The sequence below is a fragment of the Phoca vitulina genome, unplaced genomic scaffold (assembly GCF_004348235.1).
Source record: "Phoca vitulina isolate PV1807 unplaced genomic scaffold, GSC_HSeal_1.0 scaffold7, whole genome shotgun sequence".
Classification (NCBI taxonomy): domain Eukaryota; kingdom Metazoa; phylum Chordata; class Mammalia; order Carnivora; family Phocidae; genus Phoca; species Phoca vitulina.
Genome location: NW_022589710.1, coordinates 50,078,997 through 50,094,565, shown reverse-complemented (window position 1 = coordinate 50,094,565; position 15,569 = coordinate 50,078,997). Strand labels below are relative to the sequence as shown.

General features: G+C 38.1%; 1 protein-coding gene across 1 annotated transcript in view; it reads left to right on the top strand.

Annotated features, from left to right (window-relative positions):
• The window catches only part of CEP128 (centrosomal protein 128), a 419,635-nt gene extending 418,340 nt beyond the window's left edge, over positions 1-1,295 (top strand). Inside the window, exon 26 of the mRNA XM_032405704.1 lies at positions 578-1,295. Within this exon, the coding sequence (XP_032261595.1) occupies positions 578-590 (13 nt within the window). The 3' untranslated portion in view covers positions 591-1,295. The remainder of the gene's footprint in view (positions 1-577) is intronic.
• The last annotated feature ends 14,274 nt before the right edge of the window (positions 1,296-15,569 follow it).

Here is a 15,569-nt window from a genome sequence, read left to right as displayed (position 1 = left end):
TCATGCTATCACATTCTGGTTATCAAAACTGGCATGGTGAAATTCAAAAATGGTATATTGGATATTTGCTATTTCAGCAAATATCATTAAAATAGCAAAGTCTATGCATAGCTGAATGATTTGTTTTTTCTTTTAGAGAGAGAGAGAGAGTGGGGGTCGGGGAGCAGAGAGAGAGGGAGAGAAAGAGAATCTTAAGCAGGTTCCATGGTCAGTTTGGAGCCCAATGTGTCGCTCAATCTCACGACCCTGAAATCATGACTTGAGCTGAAATCAAGAGTCAGATGCTTAACCAACTGAGCCACCCAGGTGCCCTGAGCTGAATGATTCTTAAGCTTCTCTTTTGCTTTCACTCAGTAATAAGTATAATAATATTTCACCCCAAGAAAGTAACTTGGAAACTCCCTTGTCTTATTATGGCAGAATTTGACCTGAACATTCATTTGTTCAATCAATAAATGAAGATGAAATGACAAACAAATTATTCCAGTTATTGTTCCTTGAAAATCACATATGTTTATTCTGTAAGATGGTATGGGAAGCTAGGAATAAAAGAATTTTTCTTTCTTTTTTTTTCCAGAAAACAACCATAGCTTCACCTGTGTCAGAAGAAACTTTATAAAGAAAACTTTATAAAGAAGAAAAAAGGGGGGAAATCAGATTAAGAAAGGAAATATTGTTAACCTGGGTAGGAAGATGTCAAATAGAAAGGCAATAATGAGCTCATAATTTTTGGAGGTGCTTGATTTGGAAGACAAGGTAGGGGTTCAAATATAGAACCTGAGTTTTCTTTCTGGCAGTGATACACTAGTCATGCAGGCCATCCTTCTAAAACAGAGCCACATTATGGTTTGTCACCTGTGGATGAAGAGAGTAGATAACCTCCCTTAGCCTTTTAGAAGAGCCAAGACAAGCCATGCAAGGGAGAGACAAGTCTCCAGGAAAAGGAGTTAGAAGAAGCTACCTCCCACTGACTGTCACTTTGGGTCACTGAAAATACACATGCCCAGGACATGCGTAGATGCTTTGGGGGAAGTTGGAGACATTAACCCTGCATGTTGCTGAGTGGAGAACATTTCAAAGGCAAGGAGCAGTGAGAGAACCAGAAGCCAATCAGAGTGAAGAGGATGTTGGAATTGGAACAGAGAGGGGGGATGCCTATAAAGACTAAAGGTTTGGGACTGTCTCTATTCTAGCCGACTTCTGCCAATCTGGGCAGGTATTTACAACTCCAAGAGGACAAAAGGGGTCAGGTGAGTCCCGAATCAATTAGACTATGTTTACTTGCATACATTTGTCCCTTTGCAGTTGTTTTGTGAGATGGATTAAATTCTAATCACAAGGACCAGCATTCCCAATGTATTTTACTTGTTTATTTTGCACCTGCTTAAGGATTCTGTCATTGACATGTGAGCTCACAAATGCACATTTAAGAAATGAGTAGAATATGTGGCTGTCACTGCTTCCTCTCGTTCTCTCTGCATGGAGAGAGGCTGGGATGACACTCAGGCCTCCATTTGTAAAACGGGCCCCGTGCTCTCTGTGGCCTCTTTGGCCAGTACACCGTGATACTAAATGAGACACTGCTTTTGGAGGTCTCCTTTAGAAGAAAGGCACATTATGGTTCTAAGGTGGCAAGCTTTGAATATATTGCTGCAGAATTTTTCCTTAGAAACTGGTTTTTTTTTTTTTTTTGGTATCAGAAAATAGAAATATTAATCTGGAGAAGAAACTCCAATTTCTGAAAGATGTATGTCTTAGTTGTGAGCATTTTTTAATGCCTGGAGATGCTCCTGGAGTGATTGCTTTGGTTAAGTAATGAGGCAAACTAACCACAGCAGTAGAATAAAGTACAGAATGGTAGGCAACGATCAGCTCTTGCTCTCTCTTTCCTTGCCTCCTGTGCAGAGATTTCGAACCGATTTTACACATTATCATTTTTTTAAAGTCTGGGAGTGTGGGTGGGAGGTAACATCACATAACCATTTTTTTGGCTGGTCCTAATTAATCTAGTGATTAATCTGTGAGTTTCAGTTTGAGGTAGATGACCATCAATGCTAATCTGTCCAATAAAAATACAGTATAATATATTTGTTTTTCACACTGAGGACTGAGACCTTAAAATTCAATGCTTTACTCTTGGTTGTTTAAAATAAAGATCAAAGGGTACTGATGGATGGTTTCAAAATAGAATGGCATTGTCTGAGCTCACCAATCAAAGGTGTTTGTATTACCCTCCACCTCACAATGAAATTCCTTCCTAATTTATTGATACGTATTTAAAAAGGAATGTAGCTCACTTAAAATTATTTTAGAAGACGAGATTATTGGGTCCTCAACAATTATCAGGTGGTGTGGGACTAGGTAAGGGAGAATAGTTATTCTCAGGATTGTCATTTTGTTCCTTGATCTTAGATGATCACAAAGAGAGAAGTTCAAAAGACTGTTACAGTAATAGTCCTACTGACTCCAGGGTACAAGCCTAATGTGTGCCTTGTATTCACTATGGGAACTTGACACTTCCCAGATGTTACTTCCTGAAAACTCTGGCAGAGGTGACCTATTAACTTTATCATCCAGAGAGGGGAGACTGTGGAATAGGATATGGGTGAAACCTTTTGATTAGATGTAGGTCATTGTTAAGATTCTAACTTTCATTTGGGGTGGGGGGAATTCACAGATGTTCAATAAATTATTGGTAACCTGTTGTTATTACAACAAAACTCCCCTTATCTGCTTTGCTGTCAACCATCAATGAAGAGCAAAGGGGCTTCACTAAAACATACTTTTAAATGTCATCTACATGGACTTTGTCTTTTTTTAAAGTTCTTCATTGCACCTTGGCATTGTGTGTTAATCTATAACTGCCTTGACTCATTTTAGAAGCAGCCAGTCCTGCTTCTAAATCCTAAATAGTAAAAGTTTTTAATTTAGTAAATATATGTGTGTATGTATCTTTATGTATATATATACATGTATATATCTATATATATGTGTTCATATATACATATGAACAAATACATTTATAGGTGGCTTTCTACTATTGATGATGTTAGTTTTTCTTACATGCACACACACACATATATTCACACACATACTATTGCATATTTGTATAAAGCTTTTTATTTTCCAAAGTACTTCTTATAGATGATCCTATTCTGAACTTCATAATCACCCTGTACAGAGGTTAAATGACCTGCCCGAATTCACACTTCCTAAGTGGGAAACCAAGCCTAGCAATGAAGTTTCCTGATTCCTAGCCAAGAGTTCTTTCCACTACAACAGTTGTCACTGGTTACTTGAGGTGAGGGGAAGAAACTGATTTGGCTTTTTTGAAGTTGAGAATTATTGAAAGTGACTGAAATATCAGTAGTGCAATTGTTTTCCAAACCAGTTGATCCAAGACAATCCTATGTGTGATTGGGTTAGGTTGTGTAGGTGGCCATATATGATAACTGTGATATGTTCTGTCTATATTATGCTACATTTCACCATCACCTGATGCTCTAATTCTTTTCTTATCTATCTTTTTTATTGACTTTATTTTTGATAACTAAGCCATCACATAGCTATTCATTACACTAGTAATAAAAATACTGATGCAAATACCCTATGCTGAAGGTATGCAAAACTAGTATCTTGAATCATATTTTACCTCGTTTGCCACAAGAATGGCAAAACAATATAATAGAATTCTATTTCCAATACTGACTGCCCATTAGTAAAAAAAAAAAAAAAAGTCTTAATGGAAATTGGTGGTTATGGTATACAAAATGACACTATTATTTCAAGGTTAAAACTTAGCGAACCATTTTTTTTAGACATTCTCTTTTGAGACCCCCCAGTTTTTAATCTAATTTGTGGTTAAGTCTAATTGAAAGGTCTTTAGTTTATTCAAATACTGCTCACTGGCAGAAGATGGTAAAAGAAACAGAAAAATGTTACTTCGTTGCAAACAACAGCATAATCATAATCAAAACCGACTAAGTTGACAATTAAGCATTCTCCATTAGAACTCAAAATACTGTTATTAAATAAGGAGCAATAGAAAGCCCTTGGTAATAACCTTATTGTGGCAATGAATATTCAGAGTTCAGCCTGACACATCAGACCTTTGTCTTTAAAAATCTGTTTGTCCCATAAAGTCCTAGAGGCAATTTTCACGACTGAAATCATTTTTTTTCTTGAAAAATAAGTAAAACCCTGCAATACACAGGGTAGAGATTGAGATATTATAATAACAACGATAAAAAAAACACCCCAAATGTAGTGGCTTACATAGATAGAAATGTATTTCTCACATTACAGTCCCGCTGGTCCAGGTGGTGAAGTAGATTGACTCCTCTAGGTCATTAAAGGACGCAAGTTCCTTCCTTTCTGCTGCATTACCATTCCCTGATGTCATGCTCTTCAGTGTTACCAAACCTGGGTCTCTACCACATCTATGCTATGGCCCACAGAAGAAGGGACAGGGGAGAGTACAGGACAAGTGTTTAAGGAGATGACCCAGAAATGAAAGATATCGATTTCACTCCTCTTCCATTGCCCGGAAGTTTAGCACATGAACTTATCTAGCTTCTAGAGATGCTGGGAAATGTAGTCCATAGCTGGGAGGCCATGTTTCTAAAAATGGGATGGAGGAAGAAGGTCAGAGGTTGGAGAGGTGAGTTCATCTATTAGAAGAAAGTGGAGAAGTTGTATTGGGGATCATCTAGCATTATCTGTCACAGCTACAATATACAAAGTGAAATGCATTTATCCAAGAAGGAACAGAATCCAGACAAATCATCAGAGGCATTCAAACAAATAAAAACTGAAGTAATGCTGGTCAAACTTGGGTTATTTAAAAATAATAGTTTTCTCAGTATCAGTTCTATGGAGCAAAATTTATGCAGGTCATCTACACTCTGCACGAAGATTTAGCTGTTTTTCTTTTAATGAGAAGATATGAAGGTAGTTTCTAATTTTTATATAACAAATAGAAAGGGGTGACATTTTTTGACACTGAAAAATAAACTTTTCTAAGCAAGTTAACTTTTCAAACAATGGTATCTTACAATTTTAAATTCTAATGTGGAACAGACTCAATGTTCTCTTTTGTGAGTATGTGTCTGATCAGTATGTAATATTTAGTAAACTGAGGTCATTTTCTACCTCCTTAAACAAGATGTACTGACCACAGTTGAGCTAATTTATGTTTTTATTCAATGCACATTTATTCAGCACTAATTATGTGCCAGTGACTACTAGCTCAGACTCTGCATAGGGTTTCCAATTCAATCTTCCCAACTAGCCAGTGAGATAGGATAAATTTTCCCTATTTCACATGTGAGGAAACCAAGTGTCAAGGAGGTTAGGTAACATGCTCAAGGTCAGACAACAAAGCCTAGTTTTCAACCCTAGTCTCTGCTATTTATTGTTTCTTAATTCGACAAATATTTATCAAGCAACTTGTCTGTCCAGGCAGTAAGCTAGATGTTTTCATATGTTTTACTCCTGTTTAATCTCTTGACAATCCCATGAAGTAGATAGTATTTTTCAATTTTGTAGATGACACAGCTGTGGTTCAGGAAAGTGAATTACCTTACCTGAATTGCAGAACAATGAGCACACCAGACAGGATTGAAATCTGCAGTAGTGGCCTTTCTACTCAGAATTTGCCTTTCCTCCTGTTTTATGAAGTCACTGCTCCCATTGGGCTCCCAACTTAGACACAACGCAAACTTGGTTTACCTACGTCTCTGTATTTCCCATCCACTGACTTGGCATATTCTGTAAACCCCGTTGCACACACATCTTCAGTCCACCCTCCAGCCTCGCTGGGCCTGTATCATTTTGGGCCTGGAACTGTTTCTAACCAGCCTTTTTTTTTTTTTTTTTTTTTTTAAAGAGAGGGAAAAAGGGGGAGGGGCAGAGAAAGAGGGAGAGAGAGAATCTTAAGCAGGCTGCATGCCCAGCATGGAGCCCGAAGTGGGACTTGATCTCACGGCCCTGAGACCATGACCTGAGCAGAAATCAAGAGTTGGACGCTTAACCCACTGAGCCACCGAGGCACCCTTCCTAACCAGCCTTTCTACAAGCCATCCTTACATATACCAGTCTCCACATTGTCATGGGGTGGTCACTTCCAAATAAATCAAAGCACCCAATCACAATTCTTCCATTCTTAAAATGTTCCATTTGTTCTTTGATCTCCATAGAATAATATTTCAGTTCATTACTTTGGCATACAAAGCTCTCAATTCCCAGCTATGGCCTCATCTCTCATCACTCAGCTCCCACCCAACCTCAATTCTATCCATACTTAATGCTTTGCTAATCTCCAAACCCAATTGCTTTTTCATGCCTCTGTACTTTAGTACATGATGTTCTTATGACCTAGAATAGCCTTTCCCACTTTTTTCTGCCTGCAAAACTTTTGCACTTTAAGGGTCCTATTATAAGATAAAATTATATTTACTTCCCCAAATGAAGTTGGTCACGCTTCTTTGCTCCCATGGTACTCTGGTGTATCTTAAGTACTATCATAATTATGTGTAAACATGCCTGTCTCATCCAGACTACATTCTCCTTGACGGCCAGGACACCTGGGCCTTGCACAATGCCTGGCACACAATAGCCATTCAGCAAATATTTAATTGGGAACAGTGGGTGAAAGACTCAGCTGCTACACATAGCACAAAGACAGTTATGACGCAGGGGTCATGTAACAACAAAACAATCATGTGTTTATTGACACTTACTCTAGAAAAGCTCTGTAGCTTGGTACTCTAATGGAATCAAGAAAGAACAAAATAATCCTTGCCCTTCACTCTTTGCCCTAGTTTAAAATTTAATTACATATCTAAGACTGATATTTTAGAAATTAGAGCATTTGTGCCCCCTCTTAATTATTACTGTGTTGTTTCCATCAGACCATAAAGTCCTTGAAGATGGCTTCTGTTTTCATCATTGTATTCCTAGCGCCTGTCATTGTTCACATGGTAGGTGTTCAAAAAATCTTTGTTGAAAGATGAATGAATAGTTTTCAAAAACAAACAGAGTGACAATATTTAGAGTATGAAGGAAATAGTGTGGGTGCTTTTGAAGATGAGATGGAGCTACAGGCACTGAAGAAAGACTTGGGTCAATCTGAGATAGAGGAAGGTTGAGGGAAAATGATTCCAAGGGTCAGGTCGGAAGATAATTCTTAAAATCGTTAAAAACTTAAAATTCACAGGCATTCAAAATAATGACCATGATTTTCATCTCATAAGAGTTTAGAAATTTCTGAAATTCACTAGTCATCACTTTTGCAAAGAACTACCATGTAATGCAGAGATTCCTACACTGAAGTTGTCCATCTTCTTCCAACAGAGGGTGACCTTTTTTTTTTTTTAATTTTTTACGAAGACTTGCCCTATTTGCTGTTGCGTTCCTTCTTGCAGTGGTCCCTGTTTCCATTCTTACTGGAGACCCCCAGAGAATTGCTTACTAAATTGGAAACGATCTCTCTGATCAATATAATTTTTGCCTCCTACAAATGAGAAAACTGAATCCCAGAGAGGTGGTGTAAGTTGCCCAGCTAGTTGGTAGTAGAAATGGTACTAGACAATAGACATGTCAAAGGTGAGCAGTCTTTTTCCCTGCCCTGTGACACTCAGGCCAATCCTGGTTTCAAGCGGATCAAACCAGTGCATAGAGTGGTAGGCATCACTTCGTCTGTCTCTGACAACCTCTGGATGTATCGCATAGTCTCTGTACTACTATAAATATTTTCTTTCTTCGTGGCCTTAAAAACTGTCTTTTTCAACATATTACCAAGTTCTCAGAGTCTCTCCCAGGCTATTCTTCTGTACGTTTTTGCACAGATTGGGAGCTTATGTTACTCTTTGTGCTGTCTTTCTACGTACCACTCGGTCATACCCTGCATTTTAGCCTTCCTGCTCTTGCAATAAAGAGTTGCTTCATTAGACTAAAGTCCTAGTAAGAACGGTGGTCTTTTCTTCCAGAACAAGCATCACACAATGGACTACATTTCTTGTTAATTTTCGTACAAATTTCTCTGGTAGAGAAAGGCATGCTTCAGGATGTTGAACTGTACCTTTATTTTTGGCACTTCCTTCAGAGCAGAATTTTATACTGTGGAATATCCGGGTGCCAGGAATCAGTATAAATACAATGAGGATGTTAGTCTTTCTTCCTCCTTTCCTTCTTCTCTTCTTGCCATTCTCCTTTCTCCCTTGCCTTTCTTTTTCTCTCTCTCTCTCTCTTTTTTTGTATTTTATTTACCTCGAAGGAAACAATTTCCATCTTCTTTGGTAGGCTGAATTACTTCTCTTGTTTGTCTAACCTGTGCACAAGGGACATGCAGCATGGCCCCAAATGGTTAGACTTGTGTGTTTTCACATCCTATCTGGCATGCTAGATGTTTTTACTTGAGATTTCTGGTGCATTTTAGGCAATTATGCCTGGTGTTATTTTGCTATTTTTCTGAAGATCATCTCAAACCTTCATCTTCCTCTACTGTTTGAGGTCTTTTGGTTTGTCTTAATGTTGTTTGATCTTTGTTATTACCAGTTGTTTCAGAATCATATCTCTCTTCTTCACCCTCCCTTCTTTTTTCCTTCCCTCTCTCGCTCTATGGCTATCTCTCCTTCCTCCTTTCTTTTCTTCCTTCTGATCCTTTTTATTCATTCTCTATCGGTTCAATAGGTATTTTGGGGTCTATCATTTCTCAGACACTGTGATGTCAGAGATGCGTACTTTTTCTGCTCATAAAATGGAGAAGAGGAGAACCTAGTTTGTAGTGCTGTTGTGAGAGATGAGATCCTATGTATAAAATGCTTAGAACAAGTATCGGGTAGTCAGTAAGTACTAAAAAATATTAGCTATTACTACTATTTTAGTGAAAATAACTTCAGGTACCTTACGTGGTAGAAAGAGATGAGAATTTTCAAGGCTGCACAACCTTTGGCAGCGTCTGCCTTATCCTTCTTTTACAATCCAGTCTCAGTCCCGTGGATAACCAGGGTAATCAGGACCCCTGCTCCAAGCCCCTGACTTTGGTCCACACAGATGGCTTTATTATTTTCCTCTCTTCTTATGTCTGCCAGATAAACATTATTTTTCTAAGGTTTTTGTTTGTTTGTTTTTGAAGACTACTGTTGTTAATACACTTTTTCCTGGATCTGTTTATAATCACACTGCTGTCCTTGACTTAATGGTAAGCATTTACATAACAATGAAGTCATAGCTCATAAGCTCAGGTCCGGGTTCAACTGTTCAGAAAGACCATTATGAACTTCTTTAAACCAACTTTACTTTTTCCCTATTACTTGAAGTCCATGAAAATTTTACTTCTTTTCTTCTCTTTCCGACCGCTTATGTGGATGGAAATCTCTGTTTTAAAGCTTTTAAATTTACCTCTTCATTGACACCTTCTTCATACATATTTTAAATACAGGTTACAAAGTGCTTATGTCTTGCTCATCCCTTCAGGCATCTTTCAACTACTCGCTGGTATAGCTGACAATTTTTTTTCACTCTTGTAAACTAATTTCTAAGCTTTGGAGGACATGATTTCAGCCTCATGGTTGTGTGCACGGAAAAGAAAGTTTTTTCAGTTTCACCTGGCTCCACCTCTTTCGTTGAATATCCGTTCATTTTCTTAATTCTCTAACTTTTTCTATGTGTATTCCAAAAAGCATGTCATCTTAATACTATTTAAAGAGGTACTTTTAAAAGGTTGGGCCCCTCCTATGTTTTCATACTTCTCTAAATTTTTAGCAGTTTCCTAGAGACAGAGCTCATATCTCTTTCCAATTTTTCATAGTTTTTCCCCAGAAGAAAGGGAGGGAATATGCAATCCCAAACTTTTTGTTTTGACCAGCTACAATTGAATTTACGTCTGAAGGGTCTTCCAATTTAGATCTCGCTCGGGTCCTTTTGACTTTCTGGGCGGGTGGGGCTTACCTCTTCTTGGGACCTGGGCACCATGTCCTCCTCTTCATATTCAGATTTATTGTCATACTAAAGGAACATCCATTGATTTTTCTTCTCTCAGAGCTAGACCTCTAGCCTTTGGTATTCAGAGCCATTTGTTTTGTATTGCATATTGCTTTTTGTACTTTTTTCATTTTAATGACCCTCTACAGATTTCTTTTAAATATTTTCCCTATTTCCTTTAATTCCTTTTCTGCATTATCTGTTTATCCCAGGCTGAGTTACTCCTATCCCTACAATAATTCTGCTTTTCATTCATTCGACAGATACTTATTGTATGCCTGCTATGTGCTACCCTATACATGGCCTTAGGGATGCAAGGGAAAACAAGGCAGGTGGGCTCTCTGTTCCCATGGAGTTTTCATTTTAGGGTGGAAGACAAACAAATAAGTGAATAATATAATTTTGGATAGTGACATATCCTATGAAGAAAATAATATAGTATAATGGCGTGAAGATCTGGGTTTAGGTGAGTATGTAAGCTATTTTTTGTAGTAGAATGATAAAGGCCTCTCTGAGAAGGTAGCTTTTTGCTGAGAACAGGGTGAAAAGAGAATCGGGTTAAGAGCATTCCAGGCTGAGGGAACAGCAAGAATGTAGAGCTGGAGGTGGGAAAGAGCTGTTTAAGGAACAGGAAGAAGGCCATTGTGGCGATAGCAGAACTAGAGAGGGTAAGAAGGATAGGAAAGAAAAGGGAAAAGTAGAGAAGTAGAAAGAAGTCAGATCATATAGAATGCTGTTGTCCCTTGTCCTGGAGGCCCCTATAGATTTGCTTATAGAAGACTGTAAGCCTTGGTACTGCTTTTGGATTTTATTCTGTGGGTTATAGGGGGCCACCAGGTAATTCTGAGCCAGGCAATAATAAGATATGAGTTGAAAGGTCACTTTGGCTAATGTGTGAGAATAGATATGAAGGACAAGAATAGAAGCAAGAGAACCAGTTGGTGGCTCCTCCTTTTGATTAGAATGGTGTTTTGTTTTGTTGAATCCAAGTGCCCCAAACTGGCTTATACAAGGACACGATTGTATCATATATAAAAGTCCATTAGCAAGGTAGACCCTAGGGTTGGTTATTTCAACAACTCCATGATGTTGTCAGGAGATGCCCTCTATCATCCCTGGCTTTCATTTCACCCTCATGCTGGTCAAGACGGATGCTGTAGCTCTAAGCATTATGTCCCAAGATGACCAAGTCTGGAGGTAGGAGAGAAATTAAGACAGCATGGGGCAATTTATTAGCAAGTGTCCTGTCTTCTAAACTTGTGCCATGCCAGAATTGGGTACTCCTGAACCCATCACTGACAGGTGTGAAATTAGCAATATTTACTTGGGCCAATGATTTGGGGATGGATAATGGGGAGTTAGCCCCTACTACTATAACCCAGAGAGAAATAAATACCAAACGCCTGGCCTCATGTGTGGTATACAGCAAGACCGCAAACAAAACTAGACCAAAACCAAACAAACAAAACAACCGCCCCCTGCCCACCTTCTTTTGACACTTCAGACAAACCGATATTCTGGACATTTCTGTTTCCAAATAGGTTTTTCCTGTCTGTAACATAACAAGAAGATATTCAACTAACTTTTCAAGTTTGCTTATAAAGAGAGTGGTTATTTGAATTTTTCTTCTATGACAGGTAATACTCTGGGAAGTTTACAGTGAGAACTGCATTGGACTTTACAACCAACCTACGAAGTAGATATTTTTAAATCCATTTTGCAGAACAAAAGCCTGGGCCTAATTAAATTGATGAAGGTCACACAGCAATTTTTGCCAGTCTCCAAAGTCTACGTATATTCTTCTATAATTTTGAGAAAAAAATAAAAGTATATTTATAGCCATAGTTGAATCTGCATACTTGAGTCTTTCTAGAGGATTCTGGATAGATAGCTTGCCTAGGTCTTGATAGCTGGATCTCATTTTTTAGCTTCCAAGGGCTCACAGGCAATATGAAAAGCAATAATCTTCAAATTGAACAAATAAAGATCAGAAGTGATATATCACCTAGAAGCAGACTCCAGAGGCATATATCTTCTATTTGACAACTCACATGTAATAAAGACAGTGCCTGATTATTTTAAAAATACTTTGATGGGAGGAGGATGTTGTTTTGTGGGTGTTGAGGTGCTAATCTTTTTCAAAAGGGGTCTTATGAAAGATAAAATCAACAAAAATACACTGTTTCTACCTGAAGGCAAGTTCTTTATTCCACTCAGTTTGAGGTTTTGTCTTTGTGGTTTTAACCTCTGCCTCAGTGTGTACTTTGCACAGATATTGACCAAACCATAGCTGCTGAGATGTGAAATTAGGTGATTTAAAGATTCACTTCTGATTCCCAAGATATGCTCCAGGGCATACTGTGATGTGCTTTAGGGCATAAAATGATCTCAAGCTGGGACTAAGGGGGGAAAATAATCTCTGCAGTAACAATAAATATTGCATGGTGGCAAGATGGTTAGAAAGTTACATTCTTAAAAATTTTCTGAACAACTATACTTTTCATAAAATCAGGTTATAAGACAGGAAACTAAATTATCAATTGTTGACTTTACGCTGGAAACTCTAACTTATTCAATATGTTGTAAATTGCTCTCATCAGTTCAAAGATGAAATTCACTGTTTTTTTTTTTTTTTTTTCCTAAACTACTTTTGGATCAATGTGTGGAGCTAAAAATAAATATAAAACTCTGGGAGATTTTTGGTACACCCAGATTTTAATTTGTCCATGGTAATGAGGGGAAAAGGAGATGGTAGCTCTTGAGTGCCCAGTTCTAAAGAATGGAGTATTGGTATAGAAAACAAGATAATTCTACCAAGGCTTTGATTGATCTGTCATTTGCATAATCAGGAGTAAAGGACAGTCTTAAGAGTATAGTCTTCCAAATAACTTTTATCTGTGTAACCAGAAAACAATGAAACATTGACTCAATGCTTCCTGAACATGTTCCTTTCTACCCTCTGGCAGAGCTTCTAATAAGTGAACTGATCAGAAAACAGTGGAGGAAAGTAGGCAGAAAGAGAAACAAGGAATCTGGGTTAATTTCCAAACTGAATAATCAGCTTCCTACTAAAAAAAAAGAATTGGCAAGGCTGTATGGAAGGTTCCATGATTCCTTCATTCCCATTGTGGCAGAAGTATGTGAGCTGGCAAGAGAGACCAGCAAATACTATGGATAAACCTAATCATTTCTCAAAGGCTCCCATTTAACTCACTATAATTTAAGATTACACAGCCCTACTTGCCCTGCATACATCCCCTTCTGTGTTGAGTCTACAACTTTGCTTGAGAACCTAACAATTCTCACCCTGAATGGTGTGTTAACATGGAGTGCTTTGTAGTTGGTGACACACTTGGGGATTTGCAAGCTTGGCCCAGGGGAAAAAAATCTGTCTTCCCTCCCTGAATCTGGAAAAACTTGGCCACTATCCCAGTAGCCCATATCCCCTGATTCCCCGCTCCAACATTCTTTTTATGATTAAATATATATATATATATATATATATATATATATATATATATATTCCTGCTCATTTATGTTGCTCCAGATTGGTGCAGAGCAAAAACTTGGTTGAGACTCATGGGCTTGTGTCCCAAACAACCTAGATACTATCCAGCAGAGTGGAGATTATTAGAATCCTTAGAAAAACTGCAGAGCTGCTGTTAATATACTGATTTTACATATGAGAAAATGGGACTCAGAGAGTTTAAGTGACTTGCCCAACTTCACACAGTTAAGTGTCAGAGCCAGGATTTGGACACAGGTTGGTTTGAGACTGAAGATCAGGCTCTTTCTACTATACTCTGCTATCTCCCAGACTTATATTTATATAAGGCACCAAGAGGTGAAGTGGAAATTTGTCTTCAAGTAAAATGGTATGTAGCATGTACTAAGCATTTACTAAATATTTCTTGGATGAAAAAAATTAATTAACAATTGACTTCTGGATTTTTTTTCTCTTTTATACTTGCTAAATTAAAAAGAAAATGAGCATGCACTACTTTTACAATTACTAAAAGAAGAAAAAAAGGAAAGAAAAAAAAGTTGCTCTTTTCCACATGCAGAAAATGGTTCCAGAAATAAAAATGCCTGTAAAGAAGTTTTGGATGAGGAATGTTCTTCAAATGTCAAATCATCACTATTAGCACTGGGTCAGTTACTGTTGATCTAGTGGATTCAGTTCTTAGAATGGTCAATGTCACATAGTGACCTTGTAATCCTCTTCCCTTCTGTCTCTCCATCTGTGAGCAGATTTAATCCCTGTCACCCTTCCAGGAGAATGAGATGTTCTAATGAGTCCAGAGATGTAAAGTACTCTTAGAGGCTTGGATAAAAAGCCCTGAGAGTAGAGAACAGTGCTATAAGTAAGGTTGCAAGCCAGTACACAGTCAACAATTACTGATTTATAGCCCACAAGGCTTTAAACACGTCACAGAGAAGTAGAGAAGGGAAAGAAATGACTACCAATGTGCATCCACAAAGCTTGACCTATCATAATTGCATAATAAGAATTATGTGCCATGAAAAACCAGTCTTTGCATTTCTACTGTGAGATGGGGAGCCACGCCTAATTTTTGGATCTCAAGCATAAAGTAAGAGAGATATACATCGATTCTTAAAATTTAGAAAACAGAAGTTTGGAAGACAAATCTCTCCCAGTAATTTCTAAATTTAGAGATGTGTTGTCATGGAAAGTACTGGGACCAGAAGCTAAGCTTAACAAATCTCACAGATGACTCAGGGCAAAAATGCTCAATCCCACAGCATACCATCAATTGCCTAAAAGAACTGTCCTGTTGTTCAACAGAACTTTTTATGATGATGGACATGACCTATTCTGAGCTGTCCAAAACAGAAGCCACTAGCTGTGTGTGGTTACTGAACACTTGAAATGAGGCGAGTGTGAGCAAGGAACTGAAATATTAATCATATTTAACTTTAAATCATTTGAATATAAATAGAGCCACATGTTGCTAATGGCATAGGTCTAGACCCAAGTTAATGTACCAGAGGTTCCTATTTCATGGTCTCTGTTGTAAGCATGTTCAATTCCAATGACCCTGCTAGCTTGTTGCAGTTGATAGCGTCAGAAGAGCCTTCTCAGAAACCAGACTTGACTGAAAGAAGACACTTTCCCCATTATTTCATGACTCTAGAAGTTCAAAAGCCTGGACATTCTCTCGTAATAAGAAACCCAAAAGCTCCTTTAAGCAGTTGTTGGCTTTTTCATTGACTGGCCGCTTCTCTGTAAATAATGGCAAGGGACAGACTGACATAGGACTTTTAAAGAACTCTGATTCCATATGAATCCCTCTGGATGCATTGGTATTCATGTACACATTTATTCACTCAAAAAATATTGAGTGTCTATCATGGGCCAGATGCTCTTCTCTCAAAGATAAGTTTCCACTGTTAACATTTTGTTTTGTTGCGTTGCACCCCACCCCATTGGCAATGGCGGGGGTGGGAGGGCAGCACGGCATGAGGAAGGAGCTTTGGAATCAAACCAACCTAAAATAGCACTGTGGCTTAAAATGGGGTTGAGCAAAATTTTTATTATACAGGGTCACATCATAAATATTTTA